Below are 24337 nucleotides of genomic sequence, written 5' to 3' on the forward strand. Positions count from 1 at the left end.
TCACTGTGAAATTAATCTCTTACTTACATTGTAGTACATCTGCGCTTTGTTATTTATGATGAGAGAATTCGCAAGAGTACGGAATTCAGTCAGCGAACGCGCGCGCACGCAACAAAACTGATGAGTTTCAACGATGACTCATCTGAACGCCTCTGATTGGCCATTGCATTCCTAAGCTCAACAGAATCGTGTGTGATTGGTTCAAATGCGCAACACTGTAAAAACGCCTAAAAGGAAATACGGTGCAACATGAGCAGATCTTAATTTAATGCCGCAATCGACACTGTCTATTCATATTCACTTTGTTAGAAACAGACATAATAGATTTAATTTGTTTGTGCAGGGGCATTTTTGTCCAATTTAGTGGCATTTTTGCCCCAAGGCTAAGCCTTCCCCAGCCGTACACACACTCCCCCTATTAAAGTATATTTTAGTTTACCACAAATGCTTGTCAGTACATTCAGCAGTACGCTTTAACCATATTTTAAAAACAATAAAAGTAACTATGAATTTACACATAAAGATGTACTGCAAATTTAATTTAATTACAAATAACATGCAGTTAAGAGTCCAAAAACATAAAATGTAGTACACACTTAAGTATATTCTTTAAAGTGTAACATTTCTGTAATAAATTCTCATTTTAAAATGTATTTCTCTTTCACAAGAGATGCCATATGTCTCAGAGCCAAAGCATTCATGTGTGAAGTACTTGCTGTAAAACATATTCTCATTTTCTGGCATGCTCACATTTGTGCCATGCCATCCAGTATTTTCATGCCAGTCTCTTGGCACTGCGCTGCCTCAACATACTGTCCATATGGGAGATTTATAACAAAATACACCAAATTCGTGACATTTGAGCTTACATGTACATTTTACATATACAATTGACCCCTAAATGTATTTGGACACTTATCAAGTATGTAAAAACGTAAATATCAAAGAGCAAAATCACAGAACAACTGAATGAAGGCAATGAAAGGAGGACAAGAAAGAGAGGTGCTTATAAATCAGCCTGCTCTCTCTCTCTCTCTCTCTCTCTCTCTCTCTCTCTCTCTCTCTCTCAGAGTCTCTCTCTCTCTCTCTCTCTCTCTCTCTCTCTCTCTCTCTCTCTCTCTCTCTCTCTCTCTCTCTCTCTCTCTCTCTCTCTCTCTCTCTCTCAGAGTTATGCTCTCTCTCTCTCTCTCTCTCTCTCTCTCTCTCTCAGAGTTATGGGTGTTTCTCAGAGCACAAGGGCAGACACAGTAATAGATTGGGTGACTTCACATTACTCTAGAGTCAGCAGTCACAGGAACAGGAAATGACAGCTAATCAAACACACAGTCTCGTTCACTGCACTTCACACTCATGGCAGAAATCACACACTGGAGGAGAGCAGAGAGCATTACTCACACCCGCTCTTCAGCCAAACACATCACACAGCGGGTTTATTATACCTCCTCTGAGAGGCAGCAGCCTGTGAAAATCGGCCTACCGGTTTGATTAGATGATCGGCTAAATAATGTGTTTACCTGTTAATAGACTGCATTGTGCACTGTTATGTCTTCATTAAATGTAACAGGGTGGATGGCAACATAGTTGTGTTTAACTGGAGATTGCAAGGTTACAAAGCACCTCTTAGGGATTTTCATTCTGATAGTTCTATAAATATCCACTTTTTAATGATTTTGACATTTTATGATTGTCTCCTGACATATGTAAAAGTGCTAAAGTGATAAATATGAGATTCAGACTTGTGCTGAAAGAGTTCTTGAAAGAATAATGATGTCATCATGTCAACGAATTATGGAAAAATTCTAGTATTTTTTCCCCTATAATATATGGTAACATATGGTAACAGGGTTCAGTAATGCAGAAGCGGTTTTATTTCTTTTTTATTTTACATAAAACTATATTTGGTACTTTTGAAAGGTTTGGGGTCAGTACACATTTTTTCATGTTTTTGAAAGAAGTCTCTTACCAAGGCTGCATTTATTTGATTTTTTAAAAAATAGTGAAACTAGTAAAATTGTGAAATATTATTGCAATTTAAAATAACTCTTTTCTATTTGAATATATTTGAAATGTCATTTATTCTTGTGATGCAAAGCTGAATTTTCAGCATCATTACTCCAGTCTTCGGTGTCACATGATCTTCAGAAATCATTCTAATATGCTGATTTGCTGCTCAAGAAACATTTCTGATTATTATCAATGTTGAAAACAGTTGTGCTGCTTCATATTTTGTGAAAACCATGATGCATTTTTTTCCAGGAGCCTTTGATTTACGGAAGGTTCAAAACAATAACATTTATTTTAAAATATATATATATATATATTTGAATGTTTTTACTGTCACCTTTGATCAGTTTAATGCATCTTTGCTGAACAAAAGTATTTAATCATTTTAATTTAATCATTGCATTTTGAAAGGTAGCGTATATAGACATTAAAAATGACAGATTTTCTTTCCATATTTTTATCATCATTAGCTTATTTGCAAGGAAACGTTGAAAAAACAGGCGAGGCATCATCATGAAGAAAGAGAAAAAAAAACATTTAAATAAATCTACTGGATTTATTCGTTTATTTATGTGTTTATATTAACAAAAAAAAGTAAACATCATCTATACATTGTTAAAGTTATTTTTGCATATGTACCTCACTGTTTTGTAGCATTTGTACAATTTGTAGCATTTACATCCATAATGACATTGCTAGTCATAAGCTTCCAAGCATATCATAAGCACAGAAACAAAGTGGCAAATGAATAAATGATGAGTAATACAGTCACCTGTGTCTGAAACCAGCAGCTGCCGTCAGTCACTGACTAAACCGACCATTATGACATCCTCAGGAAACTGGTTTCAGACCGGCTAAATGAACATTTATAACTTAATTTGCTTATTTATAGATCAATTTAATTCATACTGAAGGCAGTATTCTGTGTGAGGGAGGGTTATCTGTCTTATTCAGCTGAAGGATCATCTATTCACAGGTTAATTGAATTTCATCTGAGGTCAATAGATTGTTTTTTCTCCCCCACTGACTGGCTGTAATTTTTCTCTGTTTGACGGTTTCTCGTGTTCTATTCCTGCAGGCGATGGCTGAGGTGGAGCTCCTCTCCACACCCCATGATATTCAGATCAGCGATGTGACCTGTGACTCGTTCCGGATCACCTGGGAAATGGCCCATGAGGACACGTCCCGAGTGACGCATTACTTCATAGACTTGAGCCGTAAAGAGGGCAGCGAGCACAACCGCTTCAAGCACAGAGTCAGTATACACCATCATTGTGTCTTAGATCTCTGTTCTGCTCCACTGCGCTCCCTGTGATCACACAGGATAAAATACAGCCCTGGTTTGGTGTCGCACAACGAGTGCCAGTGGAATTTGTGAACTTATTATGAACTTATTACAGGGACAATCCCCTCAGAACAATCTAGGGTTAAACAGGGACATATAATAGTGAGGACTAGTGCTTCACAACACTGGACCCTGTTGACTTTCACTGTCAAAAGACATCTTTCAAAATAATAAACTATTACTTTTAAAGGGGTCATATGATGCGATTTCAAATGTTCCTTTCTCTTTGGAGTGTTACAAGCTGTTCGTGAATAGATAAGATCCCTAAAGTTGCAAAGACTAAAGTCTCAAACCCATTTAGATATTCTTTATAAAAGTTAAGACTTGTCCACGCCTTCCTAAAACGGCTCGTTCTAACACGCCCCCACATACCTACGTCACCGTGTGGGAAGATTTGCATAACGCCGCCCAAATGTTCACGCAAAGAAAGAAGAAGTAACTTTGATTCTCGCTGTAGTATTGTTCCCACCGCTGCCGACATGTCGTGAAGGCACTGTGTGTTTCGTTGTGAAAGCGAAACTACTTTGTTTGGCCTTCCAAAAGAGGACGCTATCTGCTTCGTCATGCCTAGAGCTGATCCGTGCTGGTTGCTGAGGAAATAGGGTATTGCATTACACCAAATACAAAAAATAATGTTCTTTTTAGCAACGTCATATGACCCCTTTAAGAAACTATTTTAAGCAGATTTTTGAATAATCAATTGAACCCAGAACACTTAAGGTTAAATTTTTTTTTGATTTTTATGGATTCAGTACAATGAATCAAAGGTCACACCATAAAAAAAGAATCAATCAACCAATAAAGGTTAAAACAGAACAGTTTTAACATTAAAGGGGTCATATGATGCGATTTCAAGGTTTCCTTTCTCTTTGGAGTGTTACAGTGGGTACGGAAAGTATTCAGACCCCCTTAAATTTTTCACTCTTTGTTATATTGCAGCCATTTGCTAGAGAGAGAGACAGTGTCACATCACAGTAGAGTCAGCTGTCTTAACCGCAACTTGTGTACTGCATCTGTTCCCCTTTCGGGCTTGAACTGATGGTAAAACTAATGACATTATTTACTGTCTTTACATTTATTTTGAAAGCTGAAGCTGCGATTATGGTAAGGGGCGTTACATTTCCGACGAGTGCTTGCGGTGTTCGGCCAATCACAATGCACTGGGTCAGCTGGCCAATCAGAGCAGACTGCGCTTGTCGGAAGGAGGGACTTTGTAGAAAACGAAGCGTTTGAGAGAGGCGGGGCATAGAGGACCTACAATAATGTACAGTATTTGAAAAATAATGTGTTTTTTGAACATTAAAGCATGTCAACATATTCTGTTACACCAAATACACAAAATAATGATCTTTAAAAAAGCATCATATGACCCCTTTAATGCTTCTCATGGACTACAAAATATATATTTTTTTTTTTAACCGCATGCAACAATTATTTTAAAAAATATATTTTTGTTTTCACAAATTATGAATATTATAAACAGTATTGTAACTATTTCTAATGATTTTTATGGAAGGGGTCAATTGTATTCTGTACAAAAACAAACAAGCAAATAAGTAAATGTTAAAACTGTAAAATGTTAAAATTAATACTACTTAATCTCACATATAACAATTTTTTAAACTGCATATAACAACTTAAAAAACATTTTAGTTTTCACAAATTATGAATATTAGAAAATTATTATTTTTTTTTTACATTTTAAACAAAAGAAGTAGAGTGTGGTGCTTGCAACGCTATGATCATGGGTTCGATTCTTAGCAAAAATAACATGCATGAACTATTAAAAATGTATGTCTTCAACATAGTGCATGTTTCTTCGGATAACAGCGTTTGCCAAATGCATAAATGTAGCTAAATGAAAATATCCTCAGACAACAAAATATAGTAACACTTTATTTTAAGGACCAATTCTCAATATTAACTAGCGTGCATATTTCTAGCATATTGGCTATTTATTAGTGGATATTTCTGGCATACTGGCATGCACATGTCTGGGGGCACCTAGATCGGACTGAAAGGGCATTTTAGATTTGGCGAATAAATTGACCCTTGGTTTAAGATACATTTCTTTAATCTGTTTTCATGTTATATTTCTTTAAGCTGAACATCCTCTGCCTTCCTGTCTGTGTAAAGGTTAAATTAAGGACAGACAGAACAAAGCAGATGGTGGGACGGGGAGCAGGATGGGGATGTAATAGGTGGCTGTAGGTGTGCTGGTAATGAGCACATCTGACAACCCAGCGCAGGGCAGCCCTTCAGGGCTACTGTGATGCTCATGTCACTTCAAATACAGGAGCATGAGAAACTTGACCGAAACTGCTGTGAGCGGATAATGACTCACCAGGACATGTTTCCTCCCCAATAAACACATAAACCCCCCAATCCCAGGCCAAGCACCCCTTTAAAAGCATGTATAGAACTAGGATATTGCTTTGAAAAAAACTCTTATTTAGTACCCTAGTAATTTGGGGCATCATGCATTTATTTATTTAGTTAATTAGTTAATAGCAGTCCTCGCCAATTGCACATGAAAATCTTTTTATCTAAAGTAATGGTTTCTCCAATCCCTGGCCAACCACTGCTTTAAAAAAATCAATCAAATTAGGATATTGTTTTGCAAAAATTTTATTTAGTACACTAATAATTTGGGGCATCATGCACCTATTGTTTATTTGTTTTTATTCTTTTTAAAAAATTTTCAGTAAAAAGTTCACGCCACCTAGACACTAAAGTCCACAACAGTGTTTAAAAAAATAGCCAAACAATTAAAAAAATGAATAAAGCAAACCAAAAAGAAAAGTAAAATTAGGATATTGTTTCGCATAAATAAATAAATAAATAATTACTAGTAATTTGTGGCATCATGCACCTGTTTGTTTATTTTTGAGTAGGAGTCCTCACCATCTGCACATGAAAATCTTCAACTATTTTATTTTATTTTATTATTTTGAGTCCTCACCACTTACACATGAAAATTTAGATACTGCTTTGCAAAAAATATATACATTTAGTACACTAGTATTTTGGTCATCATGCACCTGTTTTTTAAATTAATTTATTTTTTATTCCAAAGACAAATGCTATTATTTGTACAGAGATTGTATTTTTTACATTCGTAAACCCTCCCAAACCAATCCAAAACAGACTGCCTATTATAGATAATAATAATAATAATAATAATAATTTCTGGCATACTGGCATGCACATGTCTGGGGGCACCTAGATCGGACTGAAAGGGCATTTTAGATTTGGCGAATAAATTGACCCTTGGTTTAAGATACATTTCTTTAATCTGTTTTCATGTTATATTTCTTTAAGCTGAACATCCTCTGCCTTCCTGTCTGTGTAAAGGTTAAATTAAGGACAGACAGAACAAAGCAGATGGTGGGACGGGGAGCAGGATGGGGATGTAATAGGTGGCTGTAGGTGTGCTGGTAATGAGCACATCTGACAACCCAGCGCAGGGCAGCCCTTCAGGGCTACTGTGATGCTCATGTCACTTCAAATACAGGAGCATGAGAAACTTGACCGAAACTGCTGTGAGCGGATAATGACTCACCAGGACATGTTTCCTCCCCAATAAACACATAAACCCCCCAATCCCAGGCCAAGCACCCCTTTAAAAGCATGCATAATATTGCTTTGAAAAAACAGTCTAATTTAGTACACTAGTAACTTGGGGCATCATGCATTTATTTATTTATTTGGTTAGTTAGTTAGTAGCAGTCCTCGCCACTTGCACATGAAAATCTGTAAAACTGTCTAGCTAAAATTATTGTGTCTCTAATCCCTGGCCAACCACCGCTTTAAAAAAAAAGAAATAAAAAAAAAAACATATCTAAAATTAAGATATTATTAACTAGTAATTTGGGGCATCATGCACCTATTTGTTTATTTATTTATTTTTAATTAAAAGTCCTCGTCATAAAAATTTTCAACTATTTATTTATTTATTGTTAATTTTTTAGTTGGAGTCCTCACCACTTACACATAAAAATGTAGATATAAAAATGTACTACACTAGTAATTTTGGTCGTCATGCACTTACTTACTTAATTACTTATGAATGTATGTATTTATTTTTGTGCAGTAGTCCTCGCCACTTACACATGGAAATCTGCAACAGCGTTTAAAAGAAACACTTTTTTCTTTTAAATCAAAAATAATTTTGTCCCAGCCCAGGCTAACAATCCCTTTCAAAAATAAAACCAAAAATACATATACATATACACTTGTAATTTTGGCCACCTATTTTTTTTTTTTAATTAAAATTATAAAATTATAACATTTATTCAAATAAAATAAGTTTTATTTATGTATGTATTTATTTATTTTTGAGGATTCCTCGTCACTTGCATATGAAAAGCTGCAGAAGCGTTTTAAAAAGACACACATTCTTTTATATAAAATAATTGTGTAACTTAATTATCCAGTCCAACTAATTTTCTTGAAAGCTGCATTCAAAGTCTGCTTGACTGTAAAATCTGAGAAGACATATTAAAAACTTAATTGTCAATTTAGTGTACTATTTATTCGTAAGTGTTGAGAGGATACTGACGAGATAATCAGAACTGAATAAATGTATAACTTCTTTAGTTTTTAAAAATTACATGTAGGAGCATTACCAGTATCTCTTTTGCACTCATTGTTTGCCAGAAATAATACAGGCATATACTCCTGCTAAATGCTTCTGAAATTACATCTGATTTTGCCACGGCTCCAATATTGCATTTGTGGGTGAAAGGAAAGGACTTGCTGAGGGGGTTGCTATGGTTATGCCCCTCTGAGCATTTCATAATTGGTTCTGCTTGTCAGAAACTCGAGCCTCCACAACAAGACTAATTAACTGTGATAGATATGTGAGAGGAAATACGTTATGCTTTAGTGAAGTTTGAAAATGTCTTTCAGCTTTCAGTCAGAAGAGTCATCAAACAGATAACAGGCGTAAGATTACAGCACTGGATGTTACATACAGATACGGATGCGGATGTTATCTGCTCAGAAATCATATTGTCTCACTGATTAGGCTGCATGCATAAGTATCAGAGAATCACAAACTTTATTGCATAATATTATAATGTATAAATTAATTATTAGGCAAATACAGTAGATTAGAAATCATTTTTCTCCACTTTAAAGTAATACACAAATTATTCTTAAATTATATACAACAATTAACAAATAATAAGCAAATAACCAAGTTCTTTGCATTGAGGTCTATGCATTGAAATTTTCTACTGCAGTGGTCAACTACTGTTGTTTTTATTACGCTTTATAAATTAATTTTAAATTGATTTGATTAAATTATATACATCAAATAAATAATATTTTGGCCTGTAAAGATACTTATTTTAAATAGCTCTCATATATACAATAATAAACAATTTTTTAGTCTTTTTGAATGCTGCCGTCTTTTTCCATCTCTTCATTCTTCCTTCCTTCCTTCCTTCCTTTTATTTATTTATTTACATTTTTCAACTCAAAAAAATTCAACTTGTTATTTTAATATTATTTATATACTATTACAATATGTATAAGATTAATAATGGCACCACGGTGCTTGGGCCCTAAAATAATGTGACCAAGCTTTTATGTTTATATTTCAGTTTTATTTCAATTATATTTTCAGTTTTAATATTTTTATGTGCTTTTGTCATTTTTATTAGTTTTTGTTATTAATATACATGTATTTAGCTTAAATTTATTTTATATCAGTTTTAGCTTTTCAACTTTTATTATACTAATATATAAATAAATGTATTTTTATATTTGTTTATTATAATAATTTATTTATTTCAGTTACTTGCTAAGGCAGCATTTCACATTTTCATTTAATATTTATATTTTATTTAATTTCAATAAAAAATTAATACTTTTAAAGCCTGATGGTTCCCAGTGTCCGATAATGATCCAGCCACAGTCAAACAATGTGGATCCATAAAACCTTTGAAAAATCATTCTTGAAGTATTTTTTGGCCGATATTAATGTTTCAGCTTGTGGTTTTTATTCAGTGAGAGCCGTGTTTCAGCTTTCCTTACCTTGGCAAAGTCTCTGACAGCCTGACACCTCCTAATCCAGGTAAGTGACAGTTCTGCTGACAGGAGGCTAAAGGGTTCCTTCACCATTAAAGCCTTTTGCAGTTTTTGCACCTTTTCTTCTTTACACACTTTTTTTTAACCCCAGTGGACTGTTAATCAAGCCAATCATTTTCAAACTACTGAGGCCGTATAATCACACAATCAAATATCGTCTGATGGCTGTAGCTTTCTGCAGTGCAGACTTTTCAGTTTCAATTAGATCTCCCTTCGCTGACCAGATCAGGCTTTATACAGATTTAGGGGTTAATCTGTAAATCTGTGGTTGGTTATTCATCTCTTGAAAGCAGAACACAAGCCCTGTAAGCCAACAATTAACTATCAGCGCCCTCTGGTGTTTGATTTTCCAGGATGTCCCCACCAAGCTAGTGGCAAAAGCAGGACCTTTGCCGATGGCTGTGAGAGGGCACTGGTTCCTGAGCCCTCGAACGGAGTACTGTGTCGCTGTGCAGACCGCCATCAGACAGCCAGACGGAGACTATCAGGTGTCTGAATGGAGCCAAGTAGTGGAGTTCTGCACTGGGGGTAAGCAGAGACGGAGTAACAGAGAGTTAAATGTGTTTTCATTGTTAAAATACCTCCTCCCGTGCCAGCTTAATATACAAAGACAACTGACAAAAAGATATTTCTGAGTTGATTCCATTAAAAAAGGAGTAAACACTGTGACTCTGTGGCTCTGTCAAATCATTGGTCTGTTTGTTTAAGCAGCCCAACACAGCAACAGGCTCAACCAATGGTGTGAGTTTGGGGGAAGGGCTAGTTTTGTCCAACCAATAAATAAACAGGAGGACTATTTGGGGAAACCTGTCCGGAAACAACCATCAAATTACACACTACAGCACACTGTATGAAGTGTCATGATTATCTTAACTTAATCTTCATGTCACGAATTTGTCATTGAATGCTAATGCTAAAAAAAATCATGAACAAATGGTTTATTTATTGTTGACTCTGCATATCATGCTCAGATAGAAGACACAACCAATCGTGACACATCTTCCTTGTGTCTTCTTGCCTTCGGTGTCAGGAAGCATTTATGTTTTATGTTCATTAGTAATGGTTTTAAATGGGTTCTTCTCTGCAGATTATGCCATGGAGCATCTCCAGCAGCTGTTAGATAAAGCTCAGGCCGCTGCTGGGAGGATGCTCAGGTTCTCCGTCTTCTACCGCAATCAGAGTCCTGAATATTTCCAATATGTGAGGTTAGTGTCATCTGTCATCCTCAGTCTCTCTGCTGCTTTCTACATATATCTTTCCTTGACAGCTCTAAGACTGCAGTGCCTGGTTTATCTGCAGTGTGTTTTTGAGATTCGAGAATGCTAGTGAACTTGACATGAAATGACTATTCCTTTGTATTCCTAAGTGCATAGCAAAGTATCCATTGTTGGCGACTACTCTGTGTAATTAATGCCACCCAAGGATAGAAATTTACGCAAATGGGGGGATCAAATATACAATTTTATAATGGCTGTCAAAAGAGAAAGATGTTCCAGATGGTGTAGTTCTGGCATCTATCAGCAGAGACTAAAAGAGTCATGCTTGCTAGACCACATTCAAACTTACATTCAGATCTGGCTTCATTCTGGAATGGAACGTCCACTTTTCACAATCCAATCACTTCACCATGTATAAATGGGCATTCATACCAAAGATGATAACTATAATGTTAACTAGAGTCCACCACTTTAAAGTGCTTGAGCATTTAAAGCAACGGACAACATCACTACAGCTACGCTTATAATAAACATCCATTGGTGTGGACGTTAAAGGGGACATCGGATGCCCATTTTTAACAAGCTGGTATGATTCTTTAGGGTCTTCGTGAAATGTCTGTAACATACTTTGGTTAAAATTCCTCAATGGACGTGTAAAACAACATATTTTTTACCTTGTCAAAAACAGCTCTGTTCACAATGGCCTGTTTCAGTGCATCTCTCTTTAAATTATAATGACCTCTGCTCACCCCGCCCCTCTCTTTTGTTTATTGTGTAGTTGGTGGCGAGTTACCATCAAAATCAAAACTAATCCACTGCTTCCTCAGTGGCTCTGATGTCGGGAGAAAATGAAGACTCTTATGTTCACTTTTACATTCAACTACAAAACACCTGCATTGCTTACGAAACATTGTTGTTGCTACAGCTGCTTGAGTGCGGAGAAAATGGTGGACAGGGTGTAGATATGCTAATATGGGACAGTCCATCAGTGGTTGTGGGTGGGGCCTGAGCAATATGACATCATACTGCTCAGAAAATCAAAGCAGCTTGATAATTGAGACTTATTAGGTTTTTGGGGGGATTAAAAAAAAAAGAGTGAATGGATTTTTATAATTGTAGGGTGGTTGTGTTCACACACTGCTGAGACACATTTATATGCAAACACCATATAAACGTGAATTTTGCACCCGATGTTCCCTTTAATAAAGTTATAATTATAGTTATTTTTCTTGGTGTAAACGGTCCTTTAAATGAAGCCCTGCCCTTCATTTTTTCACATTGATTATCCTACTTTACTCTGAAATGCATTTCAGAAGTAAAATGAGTTGCGACTGCTGCTTATAACTTGTGATGAAACCGAAGTAGTGACAGACATTTTCTTCTGTATTGTGATGTACATCAGAGTGAAAGGGATTATGGAAAAAAAAAATGTAGGGCGGGACTTTTGTTCTATCTATCAGTTGTTGATTGGACGGAGGAAGATCTATGATATTTGGATTTAATATTATGAGATGATTTATTATTTTTTTTTTACATATGCACAGATGAGTTGTTCACAATAAGTTCAGATGCATTTAGAAAATAGAATTTTCATTTCAGATAGACTTTAAAGGGGTCATGAACTGAGAAATCAAAATTCCCTTTATCTTTTGACATATAAGAGGTCATTGTACCATAAAATACTCAGAATAGATAGATAGAACTCAAAACTTTCTCGTTAGTCTAAAAACAGCTTATATTGAAGCCAATCTGCCAAAACGACAGGTTGTGGATTGTGCCACTTTATGACGTAATAGTGTGGCTAAACCCCGCCTCCGCAGAAGATCAATGCCTGCTTCTTCATCACTGCCTGTTTAGCCCCGCCCACCGATTCACGCATTTAGTGTGAACAATGAGAGAAACAAATGCAGGTCTACACCGGAACCAAACAATGAAGATGACTCTTAAAGGGGTCATATGATGCGATTTCAATTTTTCCTTTCTCTTTGGAGTGTTACAAGCTCCTGGTGCATAAAGAAGATCTGTAAAGTTGCAAAGACTAAAGTCTCAAATCCAAAGAGGGGGTCGTCACATGTGGTTGCCACAAGCCCACCGGACGCTCCTCATTCTAGGCTTCTGGCCTCCGCTCACTCTAGCCCGCCTTGTGTGACGCTGTGTGTTGCGTTGTGAAAGCGAAACTACTTTGTTTGGTCTTCCAAAAGAGGACATGACTAAAAATCAGTGGTTAAGTTGTATTTACAACACTGTTGACATGGTTTTATGTTTACGCGTCACGATGCAATGCGTAAAAACACAGTATAAGTCATTATAATCAGTAATTATGTCCCCACTGGATGCAACAAATGCCTCGTTTATAATGGGTTTTAATGTTTTTGTCTCGTCGCTCCGGCCGGACAGGGCATCACAGTATGGTAGGGGCGTAACATTTCTGTCACACGCTTGAGGTATTCGGCCAATCACAACGCACTGGATAGCTGGCCAATCAGAGCACACCTCGCTTTTCAGACCGATGAGCTTTGTAAAAATCGACGTGTTTCAGAAAGGCGGGGCATAGAGGAGAAACAATAATGTACAGTATGTGGAAAATAATGTGGTTTTTGAACCTTAAACCGCATAAACACATTTTTATTACACCAAATACACAAAATAATGTTCTTTTTAGCAACATCATATGACCCCTTTAAGACAACAAGATGCTGTGCAGTGTCAAGTTGTGGAAAAACAGTCTTTTCATCACCATTCTTCTGATCTTAACATTAGGAAAGCGTGGATGAACTTTATTTTTAATGAAGTTGCAGACTGTGTCAGTAAGAACTTGGTCCTTTGTTCACTTCATTTTGGCGTGGATTCGTTTACAAACACAGCAAAATTCGATGCAGGATTTTCAGAAAGATTGAAACTAAAAGACGATGCTGTGCTACTATATTGGATTCAACATTAATGTCGCACAACACAAGTGTGAGAAACACTTTTTTTATTTTTATTTATTTTTTTATTAGTGGTCACTATTGCTTTGTCTATTATTATAGATCATTTGATATGTACTGTGTATTTATGCGTTTTAAACCTAAATCACAGCGGTGTCCATCTAAGGATGTAGGCTGTCAAACATACACACAACACACAACTGTTAGCCAATCATAGCAGTGGGCGTTTACTTCCGAGTCTACAATCCAAACAGAGCGTTCCGATGAGGGAGGTCAAAACAGGACAGAAAATAGCATATTACTTCTAAATTATGCTTTTTGATGTAAAAATCTTGATAACATTATTAGCGGACCTCAGAGAACAGTACAAATAATAAAAAAGGCCGTTCATGACCCATTTAATGTCAACATTTCTGTTTTATGGTATTTAAAATGGTAGATTATTGATTATTCTACATCTCTATATAGATCAGAGTGTGGAGGTGCAATGCTCCCGTCTTTCAAAGACAACAGTGGAAGTCACGGCTCCCCCATCAACGAAAAGCTCCGCGGCGTCTTCCTCAGCTGCAACACAGAGTTCGACACAGGCCTTCCTCCCAAAGATTCCCCATACGGCCCTCTGCGCTTCCAAATTTCTGCCGAACATCTCCTCAACCCGAGTACAAACCTCTACTTTGCTGACTTCTACTGCATGTACACAGCATACCATTATGTAGTGTTGGTGCTGGCCCCTGCTGGATCGGAGGGGGATAGCTTTTGCCAGAGCCACCTTCCACGACTGGACCTGTCAAGCAATCCCTTCCTGACATTCACATCTGGAGACGCACCGGTCTTCTGTCATGCCAGTGACGTAATTCTGGAGGTGTTGTACACAGAGCCCTTGCTTCTGGAGCACGGCATACTCGCTCAGATCAGCGGCCATCACCAGCTCATGAGCCTTTCCACTGCGAATGCCAAAAAAGACCCGAGCTGTAAGGTGTGCAACATCAGTGTGGGCCGCTGAACTGTGAATGGCAGCTGTCACTGGAAGTGCAACTGGAAGCCGGATCATGAGAACCTCACTTCTCTGGAAATGGACCCAAAGTTCTACTGAGAATCGGAATAAATATTCACACTTTATAAAAAGCGGTATTTGGAATTTTTAAATATGCCAAAGGCATAATAATAAGCATGAAAAATGAATGAGGTCATGATACTCTGGCTACTACTCTAGCCACTTGTTATGAAACCAAGCCATATGATCTGTGAGGCAACTATTCAGATCTTAAAGAGACAGTTCACCCAACAATCTTTCATCATTTACTCACCGTCACGTCTTTTAAAACCTGTATTATTACCATGAGGAAAAAGCACCATAAAAGTGGTCCATGTGACTAGTGTTATATTTTCTGAAGCCATATGAAAACTGTCGGTCTCAGTTACATCTCTTCATGTTCATATAATGTAAATCCACTTCCTTAAGACTAATTATGTATAAATCATATTTAATGATAACATTATTGAATTATATAATTGATTCTGTATATTTTTTAAGTCATTTGGGGTATCACCTGTAATCATATGAATTTCACGAGTCTTTGTGTCTGTAGAACATGTGAAATTAAGCGTACAGAATGTTTTAACAAATAATAAAACACTTATGTGAGTCTCTGCATGTTCATTTTGTAGGTTGTCTGTTGATTATATTGAAACTACATCATGGACCAAACCATTCACATCTCTGTCTTTGCTTCAGAGATCCGTGTCAAAACAGTGACGGGGCTTGACTTTTCAGTATTTAAGTGCAAGCGAGAATGCCTGCGCTCCAAAACCTTAATGAAGTCTACAATATATAACAAATGTTCCAAAAAGGAAATGGATGGATAACTGCCTGAAATTGACATTTCCAAATTATGTAATGTTACTCTGTATTCCACAATGTGTGTCTGCTTAATTCACAGAGCGCATAGCAGTCATTAAATCACTGTTACAGATTCCAAAACCTCTATTGTAATATTTGAGAACCGAAGATGGCCAGTGTCTGCATGTAATACATAATCTGATCAAGGCTGATTATGAAAAGGCCATTCATAATCAGACTGAACAAGCGCTGATCTCTCTGTCTGTCTGTCTGCAGCTGAGAGCAGGATTTATCTGTGCTGGCAGCCTGGCACGTCCTTAAAACTCTCACATGAATGAAATAAATTACAACACTAGCTCTCAATTTCCCTGCCAGCAGGGATGATTTCTTTATGGCTTCTGCAAAGCATTTTACACAGCAGTGCTACACCCTGGCAGATCTCAGTTGGGTTTAGTTTTCCACTTAAAATGCAATGTCACAATCCTAATACATGAATAAAAACCATAATTCTCAGATAAACAACCTCTCACACTACATAAATGACACATTCAGTTTCCAATCAAGGGTTCTCACGTCAGTCCAAAGCTCTATGTCAGGTACCAATCCTGGGAATTAATAGATTTAAATGGATTATGCTTAGTGTCCAAGACAAAAACATCCTGGAATTTGAATGAACTTCCTTGATCCTAGTTTGTGCCGCATTTGAAATCGTTTTAGCTAGTAACATTTGTCACCCAACTGAATACCACAAATAGAATAAAGTATATCTCAAAGCATAACTGATGTAAAAGCATAGAAACCTGGCAATCTTAGGTTGTCCTTTACCACAGAAACCTTCTTTGATAGAAAACAGCAATAGATAGAGGCAAGAGAAAATGACCAAACAGTTGAAGCAATTTCAGTCATCTTTATTTTATTTAATAACATTTTCTATAAAACCTTTATTAAATTAACCACAGTATGAAAGCGTTTTATAAACACGTTCAAGTACTCAGTCTCACAAAATAAATGGCACATTCCTAAAATAATTCCATTTTAGAAATATAAAATATAAAATCACATTTACTTGATACAATGTCAAAAATATTTTCCACAGCATGCAAGGTTTAATAAACATTTCCACAGTATATGTGAGATATTTATACACATTTGAGGATTTGCCAAATAAATTAAAAAATATACAAGATACATTTGAGTGCTCAGAGAAGCACTCTGTGATCTTGGGACAGCATTTTAGTCAGTGCTAAACGGGTCAGCGAGCAGGTGACAACGTGCAAAGTTTGTAGTTTCGGGTTTGTTCAGACGCAGTGTAAACCTGCTGGCATTAGAAAACGGCACATTCATTCACACACATGAATGCAGTAGTTGTTGCCATTATTACTGTCCCATTGAGCAGCACTGAACGCATCCGGAAAGTAAGAGACGCAGAACTCGATGCGCTCCCGCGGGTCTAACCGCTCAGGGACGCGGATGTTAAACTCAAACACGTCGGTTCCAGGTTCCCCGTAACTCTGATCCAGGTAAGTACACGGCACGTCCTGATGACTGCGCCAGGTGTCGAAAGTTATACGGATTTGTACCGCTTTCTCAAAGCAGACGTTCTTGACGCGCACGGTGCCGAGGATGGAGCACCTGGTGACGTGACAGCTCTCCAACACAACCATGTGATCCTGAAGCAGACTTCTGAACGCCTGGAAATCTCTACAAGGCTGCTCGAACCCAAGCCTCAACCTCGAAGCATTATTAACGGTCTCTTTAGCGCAGCCCAGCTTCTTCAGCCGTGGTGTTTTCAGCGGTTCACGCGGGATCTTGTCCTGTTTCTCGGAGAACAGGCGCACCGTGATGAGCGAAAGTCCTTTAGCGTCCGCGAAGGCGACGCGTTTTTCCCTGCGGCTGCTTTTGGCTGTGATGAGGCCTGTCGAAGGGGAGTGTCGGTACTCGAGCACCGGCTGATGGGCGATGCAGGGCCGCAGGGGTTTGGGTGAAGACACGCTGAGCAGGTGGTTGATGTTTGGTGATCCTCTGCACCTGAACCCCACGCCCACGTCCACAGACCTCACGGAGACTGGCGGGGCAAACCTCGACATCACACTGGAGGTGCAGAAATAGGACAAAATGATGACTTGCATGCTTTTTTTTTTTAACTTTATAGTCTAATTTTACAGGGTCCCCACACTTTTTGACCAATGAACTTGTGTTTTCAGCCGTGTTTGCACGCACTCACAAACAGTGACTTCTAGTTGAAGAACCATTTTAGATCTGAGGTTTACTAGAAATATTGATTGCAGAAATTCCCATGACTTATCAATAGCATTTTTTAAAATCACTTTTCATGGCTTATCGAGGCCTGGAAACCACACTTTTGAAATTCCACCAGTATTTTCAGGTTTTTTTGTGACTGTGGAAACCCTGGCTTTAGTAGTTTATCTTATTCAGACAATAATAATTCAGACTTACTTTGCACAAGTCATCTTCAGCATATAGTAGTGAAATGGTCCTTCAGAATTATTTCCTTTCCTCCCAAAGTGGTAACACACTTTAAATGCTGATGCTGTAAAAACAGACATAAGTGGTTTTAACAATTTCAAGTTAGTAAATCAGTCATCTTTGAATAAAACATGAGAAAAAAAATCTTACTGTGCTTTCATTTTGATCATTGGATTATCCTATGAAATCCTTAAAAACATTATCTTTTTTTTTTTTTGTACTGAAGGACACAAGTTAGAGATGTCTTGGTCTACCTGCTCAGCTGAGCTTCAGGAAGCATTGTGTGAAGTCTTGCGTCACTTCGTCTTTTATAGTAGCTTGATCCCTCCTCCAAACTCAAGCCAATGAGATTTGCAAAGACCTGATAGGACTTAACCAACTATTTATGACCTGATCTGTGGGCTAAAGAGTAGGAGACTAAAGCCTAGTGCAAATATCTATGGATGCTCGACAAATATCAGGAACATGAATTAAAAAAAAAAATCATTAGGATTTTAGGTTATCATTCAATGTTTAGGGAAAACAGCTATATCGAAGGTCTTGTGTATTTTTTCTTTAAGTTTTACATTATTAATTTAAATTATTATTATTATTATTTCTTAATTTATATATTTATTTATTTTTTCTGCAGGTTACTCAAATAGTGCTTCAGAGTGACAAATGAATTTTTAAAGGTATAAATACGCCATGCGCTCTCAACTAATGCAAGTAAAAAACTGCATCTTTAAACACTGTGTAGACTTTAAAGCAGTTTCAGCATATTATACAGCAAACCTTCACTGTTTGAAATTTCATTTATAGCCTAAAGGGATAAAGTGAAGTTTATTTAGCAAGTAAATTACTCTTACAGGGAATATCTGACAAATGAGCAAGAAAAAAAAAATCTGAACAAATAATGGTAGCAACCTGGAACACTGAGATGAAAAATTCATTGATTATTTATTTATTTACAAAAAAAAGAGCTTCCTGAAATATAAAAATGTGACCCTGGAGCACAAAACCAGTCACAAGGGTAAATTTTTTAAAATTGAGATGTATACATCATCTGAAAGCTGAATAAATATGCTTTCTATTGATGTATGATTTGTTAGGATTGCACAATATTTGGCCGAGATACAACTATTTGAAAATCTGGAATCTGAGAAAAATCTAAATACTGAGAAAATCGCCTTTAAAGTTGTCCAAATGAAGTCCTTAGCAATGCATATTACTAATCAAAAATGAAGTTTTTATATATTTACGGTAGGAAATTTACAAAATATTTTCATGGAACATGATCTTTACTTAATATCCTAAGCGACTTAAGACTGGTTTTGTGCTCCAGGGTCACAAATGTGCAATTTTCACCATTTCCAACAAATCTGGAAAAACAGTGATGATATTTCTATTTGATGTGATTTATGTAACAGTGAAATTAACGCATAACTATGCCTTAGGACAATGAGGAAATGCATGAAAACTCCTCGAGGCCATCTACCCATAAAGCAACCCAGTGAGCATGATTTTTAACCTCATTAGGCTTTCATTCTTCATGCTTGAGCTTCTTTTACAAAGAGAGACGGAGCAAGAGAGAAAATTACCATAGCTGCCATATCAGACCTGCAGTTAGGCACGTAGCGCACATGAATGTGGTTTGAACCCTTGCCAATCAGTGCCTCAAAAACAGAAATGCCAAACTGACTCAATGACGGTTTGCTTAACTAATTCTAGTTATAAGTAAAAATAACTTGGTAATGGTAATGAATATACCATTTATGGCCAAATAAATGCGACTAGATGAGCTAGCACTTACACTCCAATATGAATACTTAATTTTAAAGAAGTTTTGTTGACAGGGCAAAAAATGCCCATAAAACCCAATTTTATATTTATCGAATGTATACTAAAGAAGCAGATCTGGGCCTAAACATTGCAATATTTAACACGGAAGAGTCATAAATATAGTATGTTGCAGTGTATAATCACATTGATGTGATCAGACATGTAGATTCTTGGGGTATTTTTGGGGAAAGCATCAAACTAAAACATTACAGAGTTAAAATGAGATACAACTCTGGATGTGACATGTCTGAGTTGTTGTTTTTTTAGGCTGGAAATGCATAATAATGAATTTGGCAGAAATGCACTGCTGTGCAGCTCTTTGAAACGCTGCCTCTGTCGCCTGCTTCCTGCTGCGATGACTTCAAGCAGATCTGTGGGTGTCAGAGAAAGATAAAATATCTGAGATCAGTGTTTCCAAAGCCTTTTTTGTCTCATGGTTAGGTTAAAACCCCACAAAACCATCAGCGAGACTCAAGAACCTCTAAATCATCACCAGACCTGAAATGTGCTCATATTAACTCATAATGGATATCATTTAGCATCATCAGTAACACCATTATAATACTCATTATTGCAATGATTCACTTTTGAACTTGAAACTGAAGCACAGAATCTCATTTTATAACTGCATTTAGTTAGCTAGCAAACTTTCCATGATAATTTTGGAAGAGCAAAGCAATGTTTTATATGTCTGTAATGCAAGTTTACAGATGTCTCGTTTGTTTCCTGATTATTGGGCAATGTGTGCACTCCCTGTGCCTCATAACAAAAGACTTCACTATTCATTCCAGTATTTGCACAATGCATTAGCCAATAGCTGGATTCTGACCTATAGTTTACGAAAACAGATGAACAGTTCTGTATAATTTCTACCAGAACTGATGATGGACGGTGTGGGCTTCCTGTCACTCTAGGGTTAAAGGAAGTCACTGTGAAATCGGAAGCTGTGACAGAGGCCAATAAGCTAGCGTCGAGTTTACAAAAAACCCACATTACCAAGAATTATGTTAATTGACGTCAGTGAACTCTGGGTGTCTGACAAAAAGTAGCTGATAAAAATATAACAGCAATTCTTATCAATTTATTATTAAATGTCCTTTGAAGGGATAGTTCACCCAAAAATGTACATTTTGTCATCATTTAGATGTTGTTCCAAACCTCTATGAAAGGTGTGTTTTTTTTTTCTTCAATAAAATGAAAGTCAGTGGGGTCCAGTGTTATCTTGTTCTGGACCCCATTGACTTTCATTATATTTTCACATTTTTATACAGATTTGGAATGACTGTAAACAATGACAGAATTTAAATGCGTGAAAGCTTAATGCCCTCAAAGGACATTTAATAATAAATTGGCAAATATTGTTATTACTTAAATTGTATGGACAAAAGCCATTGAAACATTCTTCAAAATATCTTTGTGTTCCACAGAAGTAAATGATACAGGTTTGGAAAGACACGAGGGTGAGTAAATGATGACAACAATTTTTGGGTGAAAAATGTATTATAATATGATATTTATATTTATGCAGTGATAAAGATATTTGTTTCCTCCTGCATGACAAAACAAATTGTATCTATATTGTGACTTATAGGGATAGTTCACCCAAAAATAGGAATTTGCTCTTATTTTACTCAACCTCAGGCCATCCAAGATGTAGGTGACTTTTTTCTTCTGTAGAACAGAATTTATTTTTAAATATTTTAGCTGAAACTGTGGTCCTTGGTGATTCATGAAATGCAGGTCAGTAGCGACCGACAAAAAAAAAGTTTAAAAAGCGTATCTTGCAACACAAAATTAATGTCTATGGCTCCTGGCGATATATGGAGGTCTTATGAAGCAAACCGATCAGTCTGTGCAAGAAACTGAACATTATTTACAACCTTATTAATCCATAACCTCAGGCAAGCAGTGATGTCTCACGAGCTAATCATTCCTCCAACAGTCACTGAACTGAGGAAACAGTTCAGACCCGGACCAAAGACCGATGAGCCAGTGATATGCACATACGTGAACCGAGCACTTGAGCGAAGAGGCAGAATTCAACTTTTTATGGTTCCTCATTGTTTATGTAAAAAGAGTTTATTCACATAATATGCTTTAGACATGTAACTCATCTGCATTTCACATCATTATGTGTTTTAATAATATAATTGCGTATATGTATCATTGTGTGATTACATAAACACACTGGTGAATTTCAACCGGTTCATTGAAACGAGCTGTCTGAAAGAACCAGTTTGCAGTAAAGAATCAGCTTTTCCCGTTTGCCTGAGGCTCAGGATTACAGGTAGCATGTTGTAAATGTAATGTTCAGTTCTTGCACAGACTGATCGCTTCGCTTCATAAGACCTCAATATATTGTCAGGAGCAATTAGGATTAATTTTGTGTTGCCTGATTAGTTTTTTTGACTCAGTAGCATTTGACTTGCATTTTATGAATCAGTAAGGTCCACAGTTTCAGCTAAAAACTTCTTTGCTGTTCTGCACTGTAAAAAAACTGTGATTTACGGTAAAATACCAGCAGCTGTGGTTGCCAGAACTTCACCATAAAAAACATGGTAGCAACATTTTAGGTTTTACAGACTTAACTTAAATTCACAATAAAATACCGTATTTCATTAACTGATGTAATGTTAATAAACCAGCATATTGAAGTACTAATATCTGTTTTGAACCATTGTAATGCACTGATAACCACCAAAAACTGGTGGTGATGAGAAAGTCACATGATGAACCAAAGCTCATCAAAAAAAGCTTTTCCACGAGCTGAGGAGGGCAATAATTATATATAGAAGGTGCACAGTGTCATTCACACAAACACTAAACACCATAATGGTGACACATGATACTGAAATAATTCAATAAACATTAATTTAACAACATTAGATTACAAGATTGTAAGATTACACCCTAGTGTACACAACTGATAAGAAAAACTAAGAAGAAACATGTTATTTCGACAAAAAAACATAAAATTTGAAGGGTCTTCCAGGGAATTCTGGGAGTGTCAATTTACGGTTTTTCACTGTAAATTATGCAATGACTTTTTCTTTTTCACTTCCAAAAAACGTATTTTTAACAGTATTTTACTGTGAAATCACATTAAATGTAATTACATTTATTCACCGAATATAGTATGGAAACTTACTGTTAACCAGTTAACAGGTTTTTACTGTAGCATTTTACAGTCATTTACTGTTAAAATCACAATCATTTTTTACAGTGTGCTGAAGAAAAATCATCTGAATCTTGGATGGCCTGAGGATGAGTAAATTAACAGCAATTTTTTATTTTTAGGTGAACTATCCCTTTAAGATGCATTCACATTTACTGCTTCTCAACACAATTTCGCAAGCAAAATCCAGTCAGTTTTAATTTTGGGAGTTTAAAGTCAGGAAGAAACATTCACTCATGTTCAAGTTGGCCGCTTGAATTCATCATGCTGACCAACAGAAATCGGCTTGTTTGTGACTTTTGTGTGAGCTGTGCTTCATACATTTCTACTCTATTGACAATAGACCGTTTTTTCTCTGCGAAATTGTGCTGAAACATCGCTAATGTGTCTGCAGTTTTACTCACTGTGTTACTCTTTACCAGTAACAACCAGTTATTACGGGCATTGACCGCATGATTCTTCATAAACTGTCAGTTTACACGTTTCAGTAGTTAGCTGGCCACATTTCCATGATTCAGAGGTTAATCTTGATGTGAATCATGATTCTAGATGAGATTCCCATCTGTGTATCAGGTTTCAAGCGAATCACACATTTCACAACACTGGAACTACAATAAAAAAAATACTTCTAATGCTGGTTCAAGCCTGTTGGCAGAGGTTTCAGCAAGTCAAGCCACCACATAACCACAGGTGTATAATTCACGTAAACGCTGAGGAATGATCACATACACAACACTGGAGGAGTGGTGAAAAGTGTCAGCACAGGATATGGAGCAATAGGTGTATTTCTCAGGCTGTTATAAGAGAGGTGAAAGAGTGAGATCAGGCAATGTTATCTGCAGAGTCAGGTCACAAGGTGAACGCAGGGCATAGTGGCTTTTATTTACCTCAAACATTAGAGCAAAGTGTGGTTTCATGAGAATTGCCACTTGTTGATTTAAATAATAATACTGAACAAATAATTTTAACTCGTAATATTGGACCCACTAAAATTGGGGCATTTTAACCCTGTAACACCTGATATATGAAGAAATGGCTAAAAAAAAATCTGTATTTTTTCAAAATGGAACGGTTTATTGAAACTTTTGACAAAGTATATAAAAATCTAAAAAAGGATCAAGTTGCATATATGTTTTATGTTTCGTATTATATTTGATAGATCAGGCTTTTATGGCCCATATAATGATATACGAGAATATGGAACTCATTAGGAAATTCATACTTATAGGGGGGCCCAAACTGAGCAAAAATATGCAATTTGGTGTAGATATTATTTATATGACCAAAAAGTAAAATATTCTGATAGCTTTTGTAAGGGTATCTTACAGGATACTTACAAAAAAAAAAGCATATAAATATCAGTTGTCACTCTATATGACTCAATAATATGTCTTAGTACAATTTAGGGCTGTGCAATTAATCGCA

At 36.6% G+C, this 24337-nt stretch overlaps 2 protein-coding genes across 3 annotated transcripts in view; one reads left to right on the forward strand and one right to left on the reverse strand.

The window, feature by feature from the left end:
• The window catches only part of LOC107678475 (phytanoyl-CoA hydroxylase-interacting protein-like), a 21800-nt gene extending 6614 nt beyond the window's left edge, over positions 1-15186 (forward strand). The window contains exons 2-5 of the mRNA XM_016473752.1: positions 3083-3259; positions 9799-9973; positions 10533-10650; positions 14058-15186. Coding sequence (XP_016329238.1) covers positions 3086-3259; positions 9799-9973; positions 10533-10650; positions 14058-14592 — 1002 coding nt within the window. The 5' untranslated portion in view covers positions 3083-3085 and the 3' untranslated portion in view covers positions 14593-15186. The remainder of the gene's footprint in view (positions 1-3082; positions 3260-9798; positions 9974-10532; positions 10651-14057) is intronic.
• A 1327-nt stretch (positions 15187-16513) lies between these two features.
• Positions 16514-18245, reverse strand: ppp1r3c2b (protein phosphatase 1 regulatory subunit 3C2, duplicate b). Of its 2 annotated transcripts, none has more exons than XM_016473621.1 (3): positions 18171-18245; positions 17887-17980; positions 16514-17520 (listed from the first exon to the last, which is right to left on the reverse strand). In XM_016473621.1, the coding sequence occupies exons 2-3, from the start codon at positions 17907-17909 to the stop codon at positions 16770-16772; spliced, it is 774 nt and encodes a 257-aa protein (XP_016329107.1). In that variant the 5' UTR covers positions 17910-17980; positions 18171-18245; the 3' UTR covers positions 16514-16769. The 2 variants fall into 2 exon arrangements, with proteins under 2 accessions (XP_016329107.1, XP_016329106.1); XM_016473620.1 differs by lacking the exon at positions 18171-18245 and adding an exon at positions 18067-18164.
• Between the last annotated feature and the right edge of the window lie 6092 nt (positions 18246-24337).

Source organism: Sinocyclocheilus anshuiensis, unplaced genomic scaffold, assembly GCF_001515605.1.
Source record: "Sinocyclocheilus anshuiensis isolate Anshui unplaced genomic scaffold, SAMN03320099.WGS_v1.1 scaffold112, whole genome shotgun sequence".
NCBI lineage: Eukaryota > Metazoa > Chordata > Actinopteri > Cypriniformes > Cyprinidae > Sinocyclocheilus > Sinocyclocheilus anshuiensis.